We start from the raw sequence: 21,789 nt of genomic DNA, 5'->3' as shown, positions 1-21,789 counted from the left end.
TAATATATCATAGATTCTGGAGACCAACTGCCAAGACTGGTATTTTGGCTCTGTCTCTCACTAACTGTATTTTTTTTTTTTTTTAAAGATTTTATTTATTTATTCGACAGAGACAGAGACAGCCAGAGAGAGAGGGAACACAAGCAGGGGGAGTGGGAGAGGAAGAAGCAGGCTCATAGCAGAGGAGCCTGATGTGGGGCTCGATCCCATAACGCCGGGATCACGCCCTGAGCCGAAGGCAGACGCTTAACCGCTGTGCCACCCAGGCGCCCCATGTCTCTCACTAACTGTATTATCCCTGTGGACAAGTTTACGTTCTCTGCTCAATTCAATGTCCTCAATTATATAACGCTGATCAACAGTGCTTACCTCACATGTGAAAACATGTGCATCTGATGTATAGAAAGGGCTCAGTAAACGTTAGTTACTCATATTACTGTAGATGGGTGAAATAAATGTCCCCATTACCCCTTCACGTCATTTTCTAATCAAAGAATACTGACAATATTACTCATAAAAATTTAGTACGTTTGAGGATTTTCATCAAAGATTATATATAAGACAAAAATTAAGGAAGCAAACAAATAGAAAATTTGTAGTAAAGAAAATGAGATCACATGGCAAAATAATCAACCTCCCAAGTTATTTATAAAATGCTAGTTAAAATAGCAATGAAGTACCATTTTATAACTAGCAAATCAGAAGTAATAAAAGAAACAGCTGGGGCTGACTCGGTTGTGGTCAACAGGTATGTGACCTTGGCGGTGGGGACTGACAGAACTGCCTTGGCAAACCATATGCCATACATTTGATAGGAAATAAAAAACTCATGTCTGTTGTAAGAGATATTAGACATCCTGTAACTCAGCATTTACAGCTCTGTCTCTCTCTCCTCCCACAGTGGACCCCATTCAATCCTTTCTGATGTGTGCTATTGTATCAGTTACCTGGAGGTTACCTGACATCCTCAGACATGTATGAGAAGGAAGGATGAGAAATGTTAAAGCCAAGGCCAAGAACTCTAAGCATATATTAGGGAAAGGATAACATAAAGGAATGAAGACTCAAGTATCAAGAAGGAATGTGGAACTGAAATACTCAAGACCAGAGGAGATCACGTGAGAGTTTTCAAGATTCAAAGTTTGGAAACACTGCCCCTGCTGCTGTACCTAGAGAAAACGGGAGCTACATGTAGGAATTGTATGGTGTTTGGCAGTGTGAAGCCTACACTTAGAATACAAAGCAGAAGCAGTTAGCAATGCCTGCAATCCTGCTACAAGATATCCAAATGGCAGTGACAGAAAGAGAAGCCCCAGGGATGAATGAAATCTCCTCCATCATATTACGACCAAGGCCAGGAGGTCAGACAGTCTTCCTCTTCTCTCAAGCTAATTCTACACATATCTTCCCCTTCAAGTCTGACTCGGTGTGTGAACACAAAGTGCATGGAAAATGGTCGAAAGAAGCAGGAAATGGACTGGTGGGGAGAAAAAAAAAAAATAACCCAAAAGGTATTTATCCAGTCCTTCCATGTTTCAGGCACTTCACAGTAACATGTAATCTTGTGTTATAAAATAAGTTACTAAATCAGGAACTCCCCAAAACAATGTCTGCAAGCCACGGATACTTCCAAAGGATGCAATAATATATATATTGAGATTATCTTAATTGGATTTATTCTGTTCCCCAAAGAAATAAGTCCTCTCTGACTTATAACTTCATTTCTGCTTAAAATGCCATTACATTTCACACCAAAAAGCTTTGTAAACTTCTACGTACATCCACTAAAATGGTCACTAACCATGTGGAAGTCCCAAAGAGCAAAACAATAAAGACCACAACATTAATAACAAAGAAATCTGAACAAAGTACTTTACGACACTGAGGCTTTAAAAAGACTTACCCAACTCTGAAAACATCTGCTAACTTTAGGAATGCAGAATTGATGAGAATAGGGAATGGATACTTCTGAAAGAGCCTGGGAAAGCGAACAACTGCTTCACACTGTTCACCAAGTTTGCCAGATCTTAGACCTATGAAAAGCGGGAGAACAGCTTACAAACCTGTGGCTACAAGGCGAAAACAGCAAATACCCACACAGCATCACACAGTCATAAAATAACAGTCATTCACAATTAGGTAAGGTACCACTGTAACTCATGAGCTTTTTAAAAATAAAAACGGCCAACAAAATAGAAAAATTGGTAAACCGCCCCTTTAGATGTAAGATAATGAAAAGGAAACAAATTTTTTTTTCAAAAGAGATTGAGTATTTTAAAAATACTCGGGGCCAGAAAACAAATCTCAGCAAATTTAAAAGGACTGAAGCCATATTTTGTTATGTTCCCTGACCATAGTGGAATTAAATTAGAAGTGGCTAGGAGAAAAATATCTACGAAATTCCCAAATATCTAGAAATTAAACAACTTCTAAATGACAGGTGAAAGGGTGAAAGGGAAATTAGAAAAATCTCTTGAACTGAATGCAAATGAAAGCACGCCTGTGCGATGCAGCTGATACAGTTCTTGAAGAAACATTTATAACATCAAACGCTTCGTGTTAGGAAACAAGAAAGGTCTCAAATCCATGAGCTAACAACGGGGCCAAAATAATTCAATGGGGAAAGGATACTCTTTTTAACAAATTGTTCTGGAACAAATGGGAATCCATAAGCAAAAATAAATAAAACCCCGATTCTTAATTTGCACCATATACAAAAATTAACTCAAAATGAACCACAGACCTAAATGTAAGAGCCAAAATTATAAACCATATAAAGAAAATACAGAGGAAATTTTTATGAGCTTGGGTTAAGCAAAGAATTCTTAGATAAAACACAAAAAGCACGAGTCATAGAATAAAAAGTGATAAACTCCAACAAAATTAAAAACTTCTGCTCTTCAAAAGACACTGTTAAGAGAATGAAAAGACAAGCCACACACCAGAAGAAAATATTTACAGAACACATATCTCATAAAGGATAAAGTGGAGGCTGCTTTTAAGCCATAGGCTTGAGCAATGGAAACTGAGTAAGGTAAAGGGGCCCATAGCGACCACTGCGCTGAATGCAGACAGGCCCATTAGGTGACCCACCTCAAAATATCCATAAGCCCTAGCTGACCAACAGGCTACTTACAACCAGGCACAGGTACCAAAAAAGGAAAATTCCATAGTTCCCATGCCTCCTCACTTCGCCCACTATACTCCACCCCCCTCCACCACGGTCTCCTCACAGTCTCCTTTGCGGTCCCCCCATGCTGCTCCCTTGCAGTGTCCTCAATAAACTACTATCTGCTTTGTTCTGTCTTGGGTGAATTCACCACCCACACCTCCAGCCTCCACCCAACAGGGTCGCTCCACAGACAGCATCCATACTTCTTATGCCTCAATAAGAGGACCACCTGATTTTTGAAATGGGCAAGATTTGAAGGGAAATTTCATTAAAAAAGAAATATGAATGGCAAATACATGCAAGTTAACAGATGTTCAACACTGTTGGTCACCAGGGAAATATAAATTAAAAACCACATTAAGATACTACTACATACCCACTAGAAGGTAAAACATTTTAAGACTGACAATACCAAGTGCTAAAGAGGATATGGAGCAACTATAACTCTCATATATTGTTGGTGGGAATGCAAAACTGTATGTTTCTTTGGAAAACAGTTGGCTGTTTTTTATAAAGATAATCCTATACTTAACTATAAAATCAACAATCCTACTTCTAAATATTTATCCAAGTGCTTTGAGAACATATGTCCATACAAAGATTTGTATTCAAATGTTCACAGCAGCTTTATCTGTAATAATCCCAAACTGGAAAAAATCCAAATGTCCATCAACTGGTGAATGAATAAACAAATTGTGGTCTATCCATACAATGGACTACCACTTAGCAATAAAAAAGAAAAAATTGCTGATTCATGCAACAAGGGTGGATCCTAAAATCACTACGCTAAGTAAAAGAAGTCAGACCCAAAAAAGACTGTAATACTGTATGACTATTTTATAGGACATTTGAGAAAAGGCAAAACTTTGGGACAGAGAATAGATCAGCGGTTGCCAAGGCTAGAGAAAGAAAACTGACTACAAACGGATACAGGGGAAGTTTTTGGGGTAAAGGAAATGTTCTATATCTTGACTGTGGTAGTGGTTTCATGACTGCATCCATTTGGTGAATTTAATTATCTATAAATTATACCTACATAAATCTGATTTTAAAAATATAAAAAAACCCAACAAACAAAAAGTTAATATTCAATCCCTAAAAAATATTCATTTAGAATGAATATCTTGATATGGTATTAATAGCATCAGCTTCAAATATCTCTTTTAGTATTCTAGCATTTATAAAATGCTAATTATATCCATATTCGTACAAGAGTAAGTGCCCTAGAATATCTCTGTTCAATAAACTCTACTCACTGTTAAAAAATGACAAAGGAAATATTCGTCTGAGGACTCTTTATTGTCAGTATGTTTCAATACAAAAGATAACCACAGAGTAAATCTCTACAACTTATTAATGGTTTGAATTCTGTAAATGCACTCAAGTTGGTTATTTGGTACTTGGAATGTATTTCCTTGTAGGAAAAAAACAGCACTATCAGCACTCATCATATTCCAGAATCCAATAACCACTTATAATAAAAGTTCCTATGGGAAAATTAATTGAAAATTAATTTAAGTTTCTAACTGAGATATTTAGAACATATTCCTTCTTTGTCTGCTCCATTCTTCCCCTACCCCCCCCCACCTCCATACACAGAACTGCCACTAAAGCTCCTAAGTCCTCTTCCAACCACAGTACCTGTGGAAATGTTCTAGGTAACTGGCAATGGCTGATGTAGCCTCAAAAGCTTTTTTTTTTTTTTTTAAGATTTTATTTATTTATTCGACAGAGATAGAGACAGCCAGCAAGAGAGGGAACACAAGCAGAGGGGGTGGGAGAGGAAGCAGCAGGCTCATCGCGGAGGAGCCTGATGTGGGGCACGATCCCATAACGCCAGGATCACGTCCTGAGCTGAAGGCAGACGCTTAACCGCTGTGCCACCCAGGCGCCCCCTCAAAAGCTTTTCTAAAGCCCTGACTTGATGAAGGGGTCAAGAGACACACACATAGGGCAGTAGGGACAAAACGGAAGGGGAGAAAAGGAAGGGGCAAGTCTGAGGATGGAGGTGAGAGCCAAGGAACAGATGTGTTTGTGTGTATGTGCTGTGGGAATCTGTTGGGACAATCCACAGTAATCGGACTTTTTTCCTCCTCTTCTTTCTGCCAGTAGCTGACTGATGCAAAAGGGAGTAAAGTTCTATTTGTAGTGAATTGACCTTGGTTGGAATGAAAAAGGTAAAGTAGGAGGCAGACCATGAAGAGGGAGTTTGCTCACAGAATATGATGTTTCACTTTCCCTTAAAAAACACAACCACAGACTACATTCTTTGGTTTAAATATGATTTTAAATGTACCAAAGATAATTTTGAATCTGGCCAGAGAAATGTTTTGATTTCTCTAATACTGTCAACTTTTAGTTCTTTAAGATAAAATAGACCCTCCTTCTTATAACAGAGCTGATCAGAATAAATAAGTTAAAGAACAGTAAATTTCTTTAATAACTTTAATAACTGATGTAAGAGCTTTAGGAAAAAGGAAACAAGAAAGGCTGGCTCTCAGGAACAGAAGCTGTGGTGCAAGAGAAGAGAAAAGTGTATTAAGACCTAGGATTTAGCAAGAATCCTAGGCTGGGGGCAGTATGGTACCCATCTTGCTCGCTATTGGCCAATTTCAATTCCAGGATAAGGCAAGCACCTGAAAACAGGCACTCAGCACTCTTGTTCTAAAACCAGAGATTAAGGTGGAGGAATGCGATTGCTGTTTCTTTTTTTTTTTTTTTTTAAAGATTTTATTTATTTATTCGACAGAGATAGAGACAGCCAGCGAGAGAGGGAACACAAGCAGAGGGGGTGGGAGAGGAAGCAGCAGGCTCATCGCGGAGGAGCCTGATGTGGGGCTCGATCCCATAACGCCAGGATCACGCCCTGAGCTGAAGGCAGACGCTTAACCGCGGTGCCACCCAGGCGCCCCGCGATTGCTGTTTCTTTATCTTTGTATTCTCTCACCAAAGAAACAGAGCTCTCTTTCTTTTCAGTGCCTGCAATTCAACAGTGTTCAAGTCAGTTGCAACATGCAGGTAGGCTAGGGAGAACTAAAATAGGTTGTCTGTAAATTGCTTACTCATTCAACCTTCATTTGACAGAAGTGAAATTCATTATTCTAGGCTCTTTTAGCACTTCACATGTGCAGAACAGTTTGCTAGGCTAGTGGTTTTCAGCTCTGGTTCTGCATCAGAAACATTTGTAAAACTTTTCAAAAATACCTGTGCCAGAGTTCTACTCCAAACCTACTGAATCCGAGGCGAGGGCCCAGGCATCTGTTTAGTTACTTTGAGGAGGCAGGAACTTAGATCATCAAGCTATCCATACGATTCCACACTTCCATACTCTTTAACTGTCCTGCCTATACTGGAGTTAGAAAACTATTAGTTTGCTAAATTTGGCCCTCAGACAAATTTCATCTGATAGATAACAATGTTTTTTAAAGGCTTTGAATTCATTGTCAAATTTTAAAAATGAAATGAGATCTCACATAAAACCCAGAATTTCTAGTTTTGAAAAATTTAAAGATCTGCAATGTCACTAAAGAAGGTTGGAGTCTTGACCAAAGAAACACTGTAGTATTGCAGGTCTGTGCTGAAGGCCCACTTGGGTTTGCTATCATTTCTAACAGCCATGTACCCAACAATCTTTCTCTAGCAATTTTTGGCTGCCGTTGGGCACACATAACTAGAAGAGAATCTTGGATGAGAATTTAATCTGCTGGTAAGGGGGCACCTGGGTGGCTCAGCTGGTTAAGAGTCTGCTTTTGGCTCAGGTCATGATCCCAGATTCCTGGGATCAGGCCCCATGTCAGTGGAGGCCCCAGTCCTGGGATCGGGCAGGGAGTCTGTTTCTCCCTCTGTCCCTCCCCCTGCTCATGCTCTCTCCCTCTCTCTCAAATGAATAAATAAAATCTTGTAAAAAAAAATAAGTAAAGTGCTAGTAAGAAAGTTAATGAAGTTAATAAAATGTGGCACCATGAAATCTAAGCTCGGTAAAGAAGAAACAACAGGAAGAGTCTGATGGGTAGGGGAAAATGGTGAACATACTGAGGTCTGAATGGTAACAAAGAATAATCAATACAGCAATTAGTCCTGATGATGGTGATGGTGCATATTATGTGCTTATTCTGTGCCACTTTACTAAGCACTTCACATGAATTAAACTCTCACTGCAAACACAGAAGTTAGGTACTATTATTATCCCCATTTTAAAGATGACACAAAGACTGGTTACGCAATGTGCCTAAGAAACAACAGCTAATAAATGGCAGACGTGGGATTCACTTCCTGGCAATCCGGCTCCAGAGTCTATGGTCCTAAATTATTTTGCTAAATACACCTCGAGCAAGTAACTAACTAGAGGGCAGAGGTTAAGATTTTAAAATGGATATTTAAATTATGATTTAGAGAACTGAGGACGAGTAACATAAACGATGGTAAACTTGGGGATTGTTATGTACAGTAATCAAGTTTTCAAAACAGCACACATTTCCAGGTAGCATGTATCAGCCAGATTTCTTAGCTTCAAGCAACACAAGCTAACTGGCTGATGAGGCAGAACACGAGTTTATTAAAAATCTAACAGTTTCAAGGCTAAACATCTAAGAACACCTAATACCACACTGCCAGACTGATTAGATGAGGAGAAGTCCTGTTGCTAGGAAACACCAGATGCTACAATCAGCTCTGCTGTCATCCAGGAACCCTGTAGCCACTGCCACTGCTACTGTCCCCTAGGAGCGCTGCAGCCGCTGTGGCTGCCAGGGCACAGAACTGTGAGAGTGCTCGCCAACTATGCCTTCTTGCACTGCTGAACTCCTAAATCACAGAGCCCAGAAAAGGTCTCCGCAGGGCGGAGTTCACATCCCGCGCTCTTGCAAGGGAAGCCAGGAAGGTGAGCTTTTCCTTCCACCCTGGTGAGGCAGGGCTTGGAGTGTGGGTCATTCCTAAAGCACAGGAGTGATCACAAGATGCTAAGGGACCACCAACACGACGAACACCCCTTACAAAGTTACAAAGAATACTGGGAATACACATTACCTTCCAAGCACATTTCAGGAGGGTTTGTTCCACACATTCGCTTTAGCTAAGGAGTGAGGATGACTCAGAAAGGAACCATAACACACATATATCTTAAAGTATATTCATTAAAAATGGGGGTGAGAACAGGAAAAATACCAACACAAATATGCACCACACATTATAAGATAACCTAACAACCCATAGCTTAATAAATCGATAATGGCAAGTCTCAGTAAATTATATTTAAAAAGCAGGAATAGAAAAAACTGAAATGGTAGTCAACACAACTGATAATAATAAAATACCTTTCACCCATATTTCATAAATTGTCTGTAATTGTACATGGTGAGATGTATGCAATATTGTGTGGCATGCACACAGAATACTGATTTAGAATCATAAACAAATTATTTATGAATACCAACTTTCAGGAACATATAACAATTCATTTTGTATGTTACAAGAAAGTAGCTCTTAGCCATCTATGAAAATGAGTCTATGGATTTCAGTAAGAACTGAAAAAGGGTCTTGGGTTTTTGGACTAGTTCACGACCCATCAAATGATCACCAATCAGGAGCTGAGATGCTAAGACTCTCAATTCCACATGACCTTATAGGTCCACTTCGTGACACTGTCAGACTAAATATGGTCTGGTGGTACAGATTCTCAAGAGTGAATTAGATTGACTCCGTGTGGGTCACATGTCCGCTTCGGAATCAATCGGTTACGGCATGGAATTAGTCACCTGGACAGGCCTCGCTGCAAGGCCTCTTTCTTTAGTAGGGAATATGGAGATACTTCCAAAGCCTTCTATTTATCATAACACCAACCACATCTGTGCCAATATGGACAGTATAACAGCAATCTGTGGTCTCTCACAGTCTGAGAATTCACATGTTTTGGAATATAGGTGAGGGGATAGCCTCTAAGGGGAAAATAAGGGAGAATAAATAGTTGTCCTAATTTATACCAATTTTCCATTTCATATTTTAACTTTTTATTGAGCATCCCATCACATTTTTCATGCAGCAGTAAGTTCCCCAACACCTCTAGTAGCAACTCCATCTCCTGTATTTCCTCCCTTCCTATTGCCCAGCTGCAAGAAAGGGAACCACTGCCTTCCCCATTGCTCTTTCACCTCACCCTTTCAAGGTCACCTCACAGGAATCAGATAGGCTAAGTGATGTCATTTAAGGGAGACACTCTCCTTTTCACTCACGGTGAAGGAGATCTTGCATAGATTTCCCTAAATCATCAGGACACCTTCTGTTAGTTTAGATTATGCAGAAGTTATACTAGTGAAAAAGTTATACTGCTTAGAGTAATTTATGTGAGATATGTCCTTTACAATGCCTACATTAATGATTATCCATATTATGAAATGTGTCAGATAAATGTTAAGTTGTATATGATTTTAACACTTAACTCTGTTCAGTCGTCACAGAAATTCAGTCAGTATGGTTATCAGCTTAAAACTCTAAAAAAGGGACAGAAAGACCTCTACATAGCAGCAAGAGTGATCTCTAAAAATGTAAACCAATCCAAGTCAGTCCTCTGCTTAAAAACTTTCAGTGTCTTCTCAATGCACTTGGCATAAAGTCCAAACTTTTTGTCCTACCAATAAAGCCATATTTCATCTAGCTCTGTTTCCTTCTTAAAGCTGTTATGTTCACTAATACAGCCCCAAGCCTGAGTATGGTGACTAACACAATGTAGGTGATCCGGAAATATCTGCTGGATGAATGAATGGCTATCACATGATTATTTTCCTGTGTTGCTAACTACATAATGAAGGAATGGACTTGACTCAGCTTCAAAACAGCATCCATTTATTCCTAGAGAGATCAGAAACAAATAGCTTACTGCCATGCTTGCTCAAAAGGCTCAGAACAAAGTGCAACAGGTTATAAATGACATTACCCAAGTGTGTATCTTAGGACATTAGTGCCACAGATGTTTCTTCATAATGGAGTTCAAGTGTCACATCTGTACACCTAACTGCCTACTCAACACCTCCATTTGGATGATTATGAGAGGTCTCAAATTTAGCAGTCCCAAACCGATTTCACTTTCATTCACTCAGTAAATGGCAACATATACTTCTAGATCAGACCAAAACCTCCAAGTTTTTCCTGACCACTAGTTCTCACATTCTCACCAAATTCATTAGTGTAACTTGCTGGCTCTACCTTCAAAATATATCCAGAATCTCAGCATTTCACACATCCTCACTGAAACCACCGTGGCCCAAGCCACTATATTCCCCTCTACGCCCATGCTGGATTGTTATAATTGCCTCCTCACTAGTTTCCCTACTTCTATCTCTGGCCCTCCCATGTCAATGTACTCTCAACACAGCAGCCAAACTGATCTTCTCAAAGTTAAGCCAGATATGCCACAGATCTGCTGAAAATCCCCCATGGTGTCCCATCTCACTCAGAATTAAAGCCAGTCTTTTCAATGGTTTGTACTGCCCTACATGAACTGGCTTCTGGTTATCTTTTTGTCTTCAACGTCTATCACTCTATTCTAGAAGTGGCATGCAAAACAGGCTCCAACCTCGGGGCCTTTACACTTGCTGTTCCTCTATTTGACCAATGAGGCCTTTCCCTGACTATCCTATATAAAATAACCAACCCCAACTCCACACCCAGTTTTCTCCAGCCCCCTTCATTAGTTTCATTTTTCTCTACATTTTTCTCTACTATTTGTCATAATATATGCTTACTGTATTTGCTTATTGCCTATTTTCTCTGTCCAAAAGTTAAGTTCTACAGAGGCAAGAGCTGTGTTTTGTTTTATTGTTGTTTCCCTAGTACAAACCCTAAGGAAGTAAGGTGTGTGAATGTGAGCATCTGTATGTTTTGCGGGGGAGGTGGGAGGGACAGGAAGAGAGGCTATGGAGTAAGAAACTCCCATCAAAATATTTTGAAAACAATATTCCTTGGAATGCACTTTGGTAAACTCTGGTCTAGATGATCTGGAATTAAAAGAAGGTTAGAATTTGCAGCCTTCTGACCCTACGAACTTCAACTCATAAAACAAATATTTTAACAGATAAAGTATGAAATGATTCAATAGTTAAAATACTATATTCTAATGAAACTGGCTATTTCTGTAATCTAATTTCTTAACAGCTTTAAAAGGTATATAGCATGGTGAGGTGAAAAAGAACAAGAATTTTGTTCTAATCTTGTTCAAATTATCTTTCTGAGCCTGAGACTCATCTGGGAAATACTCACCTGGGGTATTGCTGGGAGAATGGAACGTGATAACTTACTTAATGCCTAGGACTGACAGCTGGTTTAGAGTTAAAGACTCAATAGTCATCCATTTATTTCTTACAGATCTGAAATATTTCTATTTCAACTTCTAAGGAGCAAAAATTGTGAGTTTTTTTCTTAACATAGTGGCAAATTTTTAGGAATTAAACAATACCAGATTTTCTGACATTTCAGAGCCTGATCCTGATCTCTGCTCTACAACCACTTTCTTACTGTCATTATGAAACAAGCCCACCTGGCCCAGAGTGGTAGAAAATGTCTTTAGATTTGGTGGGGTTATTAGATATCTGGACCTGCAACTCTCACTAGGGAATAAGGAAGAAATTTCCAGAATGGAAAACAGATCTAATACTATAATTTTGTATTGCAGAGGGAAAAGCCCTACAAGCTTTGGTTAAGAAAAAGTAAAAAGCTCAACATCATTTTCTTGACTGATGGGAATGCACTAAATATACTGTGACTCAACCAAAGGAATATCTCATTGGAGTGCTGTGACATTTTTATGTTGATCACAAGGAGTTAAAAGCTTTTTAAAAAGTCTGAGAAACTCTGATCTAGACCTACCCACTAGAAGTGTTTACAGGTTAAAAAACAAAAACCCGAAATCCCAAAAAAGTTAACAGTGTCCAAGTAAGAGCTGGGAACTGGCTCAAAGCGGACTTAAAGACAGATCCTTCTAACCTGTAGTCCCAATTCTCAATATATTATATACCATGGTTAAGGAAGAATTAATTGTATACCAAGTAACAAAATGTTTCCCCCATTCAATAAAAATCACTGAAACAAAGGTTTAATACTTGAGTTCTTTACTGTCAAATATTTGCCTCTGCCTCCCATAGCCTAAGAAGGCATATCTCTTTAGCATTTAATAAAGGCTTCGTTTGCATACAATTAGATCACTTAGTATTTACAACAGTCTTGCAGGCTCAATGGTACTGGACCTACAGTGCAGACAAAAAAACCAAGGTTGGGTGAAGTTAGGTAACCTGTCCATGATCACAAAATTGGTGGCACTAGAATTCGACTCAGTCTAACTCCAAAGCTCCTTCCACTACACCAAGCGGCCCTCCCACCCCCCCACCGCTCCTCCCACAGGAAAATAGAACTCGTGGAATTTAAAGAAAGAGGAGATATGCTTTTCGGATTTTCTTGGTCGTATTTAATGTCTAGTAACCCGCAGGTAAGAGTTACAGAAATAAAATACATTGTTAAAAAGTGGTGCAAAATTATTATCGGCACTCTTGATGAAGACCTTGTCTCAACTGAACGTACCCACAAATACTTTCACAATTCAAATGTAGCATTTTTACAAATTGCTTGGAAAATCGGGGGACTGTGCCCTCAAGCGGTCAAACGGGGCCCATCACTGGAGCTCACTACTTGTTCAGCCGGTACAAAAGCAAACCAGCAACACTGCAATTTTCCTGCAATCTCCCAAAGCGGCAAATGCTCTAGACTCACCAAAAGCATAGGTGCCCGCCCTCGCCCCCGCCCAGGGAAGCTAAGCGCATGCGCCTGGCCGGGGGCTACCACCGCCTGGTGGCGCCACTGCCCCCCACGTCCGTTTCACCCGCTCAGCCCGCTCTTCCGAATACCTTTGTCTAATTCCATAAGGGCAGAGTTAGCATCCAGCTCCTGTTCGCCATAGCCGGCATCTGCCAGGAAAGACTTAGTTGAGTTTGACGCCATGACCCGAATAGTCACTCCACTAGCCTATTTAAAAAGATTGCAAACTCTGCCCCAGCACCGCCATCTTCTTCCACCACCTTCTCGCGGATTTTTCCTCCGCGCTCTGTCAAGCCCTGTTACGCATGCGCCCTGGTCACCCCGCCGTTCGCCAGCGCCTCTGCGGCCCCCCGCGCAGGCGCTCAGGGAGCTCCTGAACTCTGGGTTCCCGCGGCTCGGAGAAAAGGAGGCGGGGATTGGAAGGGGGAAGTGACTCCGAGGCGCCCGGACGCCGCGGCGGGAGCCAATCAGGGGGCGTGACGTCAGTTTGGCGGGGAGTTTGGTGGCCGGGGCTTACAGTGGCGGGAGTTGGAGGCAATAACTAGTCGTGTTCTGAGGGGTGCAAGATACGATTTCTGCTGAACCTGAGGGGCATTTCCACGGCTTTTCTGTCAGTTGAACCTTTTCCTCTGGCCCAGATGCTGTTCAATTCGGTGCTCCGCCAGCCCCAGTTCGGCGTCCCGAGAAATGGTGAGTAACGGCCCTAACCGCTTCTTCTTGCTGGCGGGCTTCACCTCCCCCGAACAACGCGGCGGACCAAGGCCGACTCCAACTCTGTTTCCCAGCCCCCGACTTCTCCCACGGCCAGAGTGAGTTCGTGTGAGAGAGGACTACTGAAGAAAGCTGCACTTTCTTGCCCTTGGGACACTTTTAATCGTAATCGGGATTTTTAAAATCGTAATATGGGCTGAAGGAAGGAAGAAAGTCGAATCGACTGGCCTTTACGGCTTCTATGTTGCACAGTAACTGGAAAATGCGTGCATTTGTGTGTGTGTGCGCGGTTCCACAGCTATGGGAGATCGTCAGGACTCGTGTTCACTGATTGATTTGTTGATTCATTGATTCATGTGTTGTAGAACTTTAGTGAGCCCTACTATTCGCTATATATACTTGTGAGTGTGACCCGCTGTTAAAGAACTCATTCCAGCCGAGAAGATAACATCTGCTTCTAGCATGGTCAAAAAAATGTTCCCCCTGATTACTACACGTGCGTAAAAATATGAAATTACAGAGTGAAAAATGACCATAACCACCTCCCCCAGAGATAACCACTCGTGATAGATTAAAGTAGGTTATTCCAAATGTTTTCCAATGCCAAGGTAATATGTATTGTTATTTACAGAAATGGGATCAAAATGTTTTGTTTGGTTGTTTTTCACTGTAACGGTATAACTTGCGGGATATTTCCAAAGTATGTAAAAATCCAACTTCCTCGTTCCTAAGTTCCTAAGGAATCCAAATTCCTGACGATCTCCCATAGCTGTGGAACTTGAGGTTCCTTAGGTTAAAATATCCGCAGTGGGAGTTTTGAGCTTAGGTTTGGGTGTCATTGACCTGAAACTTTCTGGTCAGTTTCTGAGGTGGGAGTTACTACCCAGACTAAGGTTGGATACAAATGAAATCTCTTTCTTTTAAAAATGGACTAGGTCTTCTTTCCCCTTGAAACCATGTGTAAAACAAAAAATCTGAGAAGGGAACTTTTTATATTAAGGCAAAGGTCTAGGAAGAGGATATTGAGAAGTAGACTGAGGAGTAGTCCCACAACTTCCTGCCCCCAATCTGAACTTTATACCGTTCTTAACTTCTTCCCCCCTGGATAATCTTTCTGATTATACTCTAAATGCCCCTCTCTCTGACTCTCCTGGAACCTTGCTTGGGTAACTTCTCTGTGCCCTGTGTTAAGTGTGGCAGTACTGCCCCTTGATAAAGAGCTCTGTTTTTGGAATTAAACTGCCAGAATTTTAATTCTAACTCCAGTCTTTACCGCCTGTGAGTCCTGGGGCAAGCTATTTATAGTTAGCCTCTGTCTTGTAACAGATATTCTCCTAACTACCCAATCTTTCTGTCTACTCCCCCCCTCATTTACGAATACTCATTTATTGTTATGTATCAGACGCTGAAAGTCATTCATTGGTATAGATTATGCACTGAACTTTATAGGACCATCTTCTTTCCCCTTCCATGTTGGCTTTCCACCCTGGATCCCTTTTCTCCTTCTGCCTACTCCTACATGGATGAGCCACAACCAGGGCTTCTTCCACTACTACTTGCAACCTTCCATTCCCTATACTTTATATCCATTCCTATAAAAGCTGTGTGAGTATCTTCATCCACCAGGTTGATCCCACAAACATCTCAAACTCAAGTACTCAAAACTGAACTCACTTTTCCCCCAAACCTGCTATATTATCTATTTTAGGGAGTGGTCCTGTTATTTTAAACTAGTCTTCCCAGCCAGAAACCTGAGTCAGTCAAAATTCCTCCATTTTCCTCAAGGTGCAGAAGATTCCCTTAAAATCTCTTGAATCTGTGCTCTCTCTATTCCAACTGATTTTTGCCTCATCACTATAACTTGGATCTGTTCTATGCTTGCCATTCCATTTCCCTAGGTTGGACCCTAATAACTACTTGTCTGCATTATAACAAGGTTCCCAAATTGCCTCTTAGTTTCCCTCTCTCCCCTTTATTCTCTACATTGCTGCCAACAATCTTTCTAAAGTGAAAATCTGATTACTCTTCTATGTATTTTTAAATTGTTATCTAAAAGTTTTTATCATAGGTTTAAACTTGCTGAGATTTTAAAATAAAAATGCTCTGTCATTTAAAATGTATCTGATAGAATATGAATACTGTGGTGATTTGATGATCATTTCAATCATTTTTTAAAAATATGAACGAACTCTTTAACTGCCAGATTTTCTATGTACATTTCAACCTTGAAGAGTATAGGGATTAGTCACCAAACCCCACGCAGTTAAAAATCACCTATAACTTTGACTTCCCCAAAACTTTACCAATAACCTCCTGTTGACTGGAAGGAAGCCTTACCAATAACATAGTCAATTAATACATACTTTTTATGTTATACATATTGATACTATATTCTCACAATAAAGCTAGAGAAAAGAAAATGTTACTAAGAAAATCATAAAGAAGAGAAAATACATTTACAGTTCTATATTTGTGGAAAAAAATCCACAGATAAGTGGACTCTCGCAGTTCAAACCTATGTTTGAGGGTCAGCTGTAGTTGCTTTTTCCTCCTTGATTTTATTTCCACTTTATTTTTCCCACAGAATTTATCCTAATGTAATTTGATTCTAAGTTGGAAAAATTATTTTATTGATCACGCTGTCATACGCCTCTGTGAAAAAAATAAACTCAGTATTTTCTGTAATCATAAGGCTCTGAGTGTGAAGTTTCCTCTGAATTGAATTGTTAAAATCACTAGTATGCAAATGATCAAAACAATATAGGCTGAATTTTGATAAATAAATGAAGCAAAAAGTAAAATTTTATTGGAAGTGTATCTTTTAAAGAGATGGATTTGGCTGTTTATGATGTCTTTATTAAAGGAATTATCCTATTGTCTCTTAGTTGAGTCCCAGAAGTTTTCGTACCTCGGATCAGTGCATGGTATAAGATTGGGGCATGGAAATGCCTTTCTTTTGAAAAGTGGAAGAAAAGCAGTGATGAAGGGCAAGGAGGAAAAAGAGCCTCAACCTTCTCAGATCAGTTGTAGAAATGCACCTATATCAACTGCTTCTCTGAAAACTCATGTCCCTGGATACTCCTTGAAAAATTGGCGTGTAATCCCAGGGTCTTAAATTGTACATTGAGGAAAGAATAGGCTTTTCCAAATGAGTGTTACGGGGGAAAGCATTACGCATTCATGTTGGAAGCAGCATAGCACAATAAGGATCCAAAAGTTGCTGAAGAGACCAGTCCACAACTGTGTGTTGTAGGGAGTGCAGAAGTGGAGGGGTAGATAGGGACAAGTTACTAAGCCATGTTAGGCAGTTTGTTGGTGTTTGGATATTAGTCTGTAGGCAGTGAGGTAGAGTTGAAGGAGTCACTGTTTAATTGCAAAGAATTAGGTATCCAGAGCTTATCATGTTCAGTTCCACCTGAATTGTTCAAGATTTGGTCCTTTTGAACTTGTATGTTGCAATCATTAGATTATTATTATTTTTAATCCCAAACCACAAGTGTATATATACAGAGGTTTTTGTTTTAAAATTCATTCTGTAGCTGGATATTTGTGAACTCTACAATACCACTATTGTATTCTTTCTTTAGTGGTCTTTTGATAACTTGTTTACACTGATACCTGACCTTGAGGTAATACCCCCAGGAATAATTACTAAATCTGGATTGTATTCTTTGCCTCTTTTGTACTGATTCCTTCAGCTTATCTCTAGGAACATCAAAGCTAGATTTGTCTGAGGTTATGTCAGACTGAGATGTCTTCTCCAAAGAGTATTTTTGATGAAAAGTGATAATTGAAGGTACCCTAAAATGTGAAAGTTTATTAATTATTTAAATAGTTCTAAATAGATTGTAACTTCATTGTTTCCTCTGATGCTCAATAAACATTTAGTTCTCAGTAACCATTTATTTAATGTTTTTTTATATATTTAAAATGTGTTGATCTACATATCTAAATAATAAAACAAATCTTCGAAGATTGCTTACTATTTATTTAGGACCATTGTGCCCATTAGATCTCTGACCCAAGCAGAATAAATGCTCCCTCTACCCTGAATTTCTTCCTCATTTGTGTATTCAGGGGAAACTTACTCATCTCTCAATGTGTTTGATTTCACCTCCTCTAAAGACTTTCCTGACCCTATTACTAGCCAGGGTTTAACTGATTATACTCTAGGGGTGGGTTTATAGTTTAAGATAACTGTGACTTGTCGTGAACATTTTAGAATCCTAGAATTTCAGTACTAGAAAGAGGAAGTGAAATTAGAGTTTACTTGTGAGTATGTTAGTAGCTAGGTAGACAAATTTACATACATTATTTCCTTTAACTCTTTAACCATTGGACTATGTATGATGTTGCAGGTAATTAAAGAGTTTGCAGTAATGTTGATTTAGAAACTCTGGAAACAAAATGTTAATTGAAGAAAATGGAAGTTTTAATGGTTGTGGTAGTCTTTGTGGTTGTGTTTTGTAGTTATCATCAAAGGGTGCAGGAGGAATAAGATCTTTTTTAATGTGCAAAGGCCATTTGTTTCTTAAAATCTTTAGTGTACCAGCAGGAGTCTCCATTTAAGATGGTAAGCCTATCTTAAGTTGACAGTGCCCTTTATTTTAACCTAAGGACCTCTTAGGAAAATACCAGAGACTGTATTATAGAGGACCCTGAATAGTGAGTGGATTTATATAAAGTATATAAAGGTTTTAAAAACAAATATTTACCTCTGCACTTGTTAAAAGTATTGAAATGTGATGATATATTGAAATTCTTTAAAGAATTGTGTCTTACTTTAGGATGGTCTTCCCAGTACCCTCTACAGTCCCTTCTAACTGGTTATCAATGCAACTGTAATGATGAGCACACTTCTTATGGAGAAACAGGAGTCCCAGTTCCTCCTTTTGGATGTACCTTCTCTTCTGGTAAGAGAATTACTATGTAAGCTAACTGTTCAGAAATGATGTATTTCATCCTTAAAGAAAAAATATACTGGGGTGTCCCCCTTTCAAGAAAAAGTGGATGATAGAATTTTTCTTTTTTTTTTTTTAAAGATTTTATTTATTTATTCAACAGAGATAGAGACAGCCAGCGAGGGAGGGAACACAGGCAGGGGGAGTGGGAGAGGAAGAAGCAGGCTCATAGCGGAGGAGCCTGATGCGGGGCTCGATCCCATAACGCCGGGATCATTCCCTGAGCCGAAGGCAGATGCTTAACCGCTGTGCCACCCAGGCGCCCCCGATAGAATTTTTCTAATAGCTGTTCTCCTCTGATTTATGAAATAGACTTTTAAAATCTCTGTGCATAATTATATATTTCCTCTAAAGCATAGGACTATTGTAGCATTTTGTTTTGTTTTGTTTTGTTTTAACTGATAGTGGGAAAGGATTGCAAAGGTTCAGCCATCATGAAGACTGTTTTGCCCAATGGATACACCTTTTGGTCTGATGGAATCTCTCTGTAATGCATTGGGGAACTTATAAACAGAAATAGAGTACTTGTCCCCACTGTTAATAGTTTAAGAGGGAAAAATAAAACGGTATGAAAAGGAAATTTAACTAATAGACTCAACCTGCTGGTGGCCTATATTGTATACTTTTCTTTGCCATTGGTCAGTATTACTCTTGTTTTATTTAAGTACTACCCTTCTCTAAATAAGGGATTATCTGAAGATAATTTTGGTGGTTTTGAATCATTTACTAAATTAGATATTATGGCAAATTTAAAGCAACCTTTCATTCAAATTACCTCTCTACCATATCAAATGCTATTTGGGTAGTAGCAACTTCCCTCTTCAGATTCTTTTTATTTAACTTGTAGCTTTCAGTTTATCTGTATTGTATTGTTTTCATAGCTTTATACTCTGCTTTAAAATTTTTGTGTTACTCTTTATGTATCTTATTCTTTATTTCTTATTTAGCTCCCAATATGGAGCATATACTAGCAGTTGCCAATGAAGAAGGCTTCGTTAGATTGTATAACACAGAATCACAAGCCTATAGAAAGAAGTGTGTCAAAGGTAAGTCTAGGCCTAAAATTTTTGTTTTAACATTATTTTAAATTCATAAAGCCTCAAGTAAATTGTTATTTGAATGTATTCCCAATTATATTCACTTCTGATGAAGTGTGTTTAGGGACCAGGCTAAAAGAAAATGGTAGATGGCCCTTCTGTCAATAATATAAGTATGGCAATACCTTTACTGAAAGTTGAAAAAAATAACAATACGATTTAGAATTAAAAACAGTTCTTCTTTTAAAAAGTTAAATCTTTTACACTTAATGTAGTTGGAGGAAACACTACTTTAAAATATTTATGTTGACCAAGCATCTCTCTTATATAAAGCAAAGTTCTACTGATCTTAAGAAGCTAATAATTTGGAACTAGTTAAGTCAAGTGTGGAAATAAATAAAACAGGCTGTAAATAATACAGCTGTACAAAAAAAATGCCATGGGTGTCAAGAGGAAAGCTCTCGTGTAGTAAAGATGGCAAGGACAATTTTTCATAAAGAGTAGAACATTTGAGTTGGACTGTAGTATTTAAACCTATGGAGGTGGAATAGGACATGCCAGGTGGAGGGGAAAGCATTAGCAAAGGCCTAGAGATAAGAAAGCATAGGCTATAATTAGGTAATAGGGAGGGATCCAGTTTGGTTGGAATAAGGTATGTGGAGACAGTGAGAGATAAACCTTGCAACAGAGATAAAGGCCAAAGCATGCAGAACCTTAAATGTCAAACTACTTTAGATTCCATTCAGAGAGTATGATGAAGATTTTTGAACTGGAGAATATTTCAGGAAGATTCCATTTTGAATATATTACTAGTCAACTCATGGAAAGGAATTTGATATCAAATGGTAGTTCTCTCTAGTAGTGAAGGAAATATGTAAGTTCTGTGAGTACACAAGTTCTCTTTGGGCCGTAGATTATAGGGCGCTCATGACTTATTTTTTCACTCTAGCTTTCAAGAAATTCAAACTGCTATTGATATGGCTACCCTGAACATAGTCTAGACATTTCACATTCACCATTTTCTTTGTTTAGAATGGATGGCTCACTGGAATGCTGTCTTTGACCTGGCCTGGGTTCCTGGTGAACTTAAACTTGTAAGTGACTTTGATTTTATTGGAATCTGGGTAAATACTGGTAAAGTGTTACTTTATTAAATTATGTTACCTTATTTTTTGTAAGGTTACAGCAGCAGGTGACCAAACAGCCAAATTTTGGGATGTAAAAGCTGGTGAGCTGATCGGAACATGCAAAGGTCATCAGTGCAGCCTTAAGTCAGTTGCCTTTTCTAAGTTTGAGAAAGGTAGGTCTGTGCCTATCCTCTTTCATGTCCTTAACCTCCTTTATGGTGAGTTAATAAGAAGCTTTGATTGTTTCCACCCTTTCCCCTGTCAGAGTTGCTACTTTTCCTACATTGAGATTGAGAGTCTCATGACTGAAATCCTCCATGAGATTAAGTTGACTTTTAGTCCCATTCTTGTGGACATTATCTCCAGCCTGTTCCTGTAAGTTAAGAATCTTCAGGGGCGCCTGGGTGGCTCAGTCGTTAGGCGTCTGCCTTTGGCTCAGGGTGTGATCCCGGCGATCTGGGATCGAGCCCCACATCAGGCTCCTCCGCTGGGAAGCCTACTTCTTCCTCTCCCACTCCCCCTGCTTGTGTTCCCTCTCTCGCTGGCTGTCTCTATCTGTCAAATAAATAAATAAAATCTTTAAAAAAAAAAAGAATCTTCAGATAATTTTTTTCTATAATCCTTCACATAAGGTAAACATTTATAAACAGCTACAATACCTCTGTTCAACTTTGTCCTTTAAGGTCAAAATGCTGTACTGGACACTGATTAACTCTATTTGTAAATTAGTTACTTTAACTCTGCTAGTAAAATTTTACTTAAATGGAGAGTGGGGCTGGAGTGGGAGACCTGATAAAATGGACATGATTCTCTACCTAAAAATTTACTGTTTAATTACTTGAAATGGCCCGATTCCCTAGTATGTTTCAACTATTATTTACTCAAAATTGATCTTTCTATATTTATTTTACTATTATAATGGAGAAGGAAGGCTTTAAGAGTGATATATAATACAGCACAGTACTGTAGCAGCTAGGGAAAAA

General features: G+C 39.2%; 2 protein-coding genes across 8 annotated transcripts in view; one reads left to right on the top strand and one right to left on the bottom strand.

Annotated features, from left to right (window-relative positions):
* Window positions 1-13,300, bottom strand: part of INTS7 (integrator complex subunit 7) — an 89,266-nt gene extending 75,966 nt beyond the window's left edge. For 2 of the 4 annotated variants that reach the window (XM_002917180.4, XM_011222263.3), the window contains exons 1-2: window positions 13,060-13,299; window positions 1,904-2,033 (exon numbers count right to left, since the gene is read on the bottom strand). In XM_002917180.4, coding sequence (XP_002917226.1) covers window positions 1,904-2,033; window positions 13,060-13,153 — 224 coding nt within the window. In that variant the 5' untranslated portion in view covers window positions 13,154-13,299. Of the gene's footprint in view, window positions 1-1,903; window positions 2,034-13,059 lie in introns of all 4 variants that reach the window. The other 2 variants (XM_034666893.1, XM_034666894.1) reach the window with 2 other exon arrangements.
* Window positions 13,301-13,469: 169 nt separating this feature from the next.
* Window positions 13,470-21,789, top strand: part of DTL (denticleless E3 ubiquitin protein ligase homolog) — a 43,807-nt gene continuing 35,487 nt past the window's right edge. For all 4 annotated transcript variants that reach the window (XM_019797433.2, XM_034666892.1, XM_034666891.1 and 1 more), the window contains exons 1-5: window positions 13,470-13,660; window positions 18,469-18,594; window positions 19,590-19,688; window positions 20,712-20,773; window positions 20,859-20,979. In XM_019797433.2, the coding sequence (XP_019652992.1) occupies window positions 13,609-13,660; window positions 18,469-18,594; window positions 19,590-19,688; window positions 20,712-20,773; window positions 20,859-20,979 (460 nt within the window). In that variant the 5' untranslated portion in view covers window positions 13,470-13,608. The remainder of the gene's footprint in view (window positions 13,661-18,468; window positions 18,595-19,589; window positions 19,689-20,711; window positions 20,774-20,858; window positions 20,980-21,789) is intronic.

Source organism: Ailuropoda melanoleuca, chromosome 8 (genome assembly GCF_002007445.2).
Source record: "Ailuropoda melanoleuca isolate Jingjing chromosome 8, ASM200744v2, whole genome shotgun sequence".
NCBI lineage: Eukaryota > Metazoa > Chordata > Mammalia > Carnivora > Ursidae > Ailuropoda > Ailuropoda melanoleuca.
The sequence above is the reverse complement of the archived record's forward strand: the minus strand, read 5'-3'. Positions and strand labels throughout refer to the sequence as shown.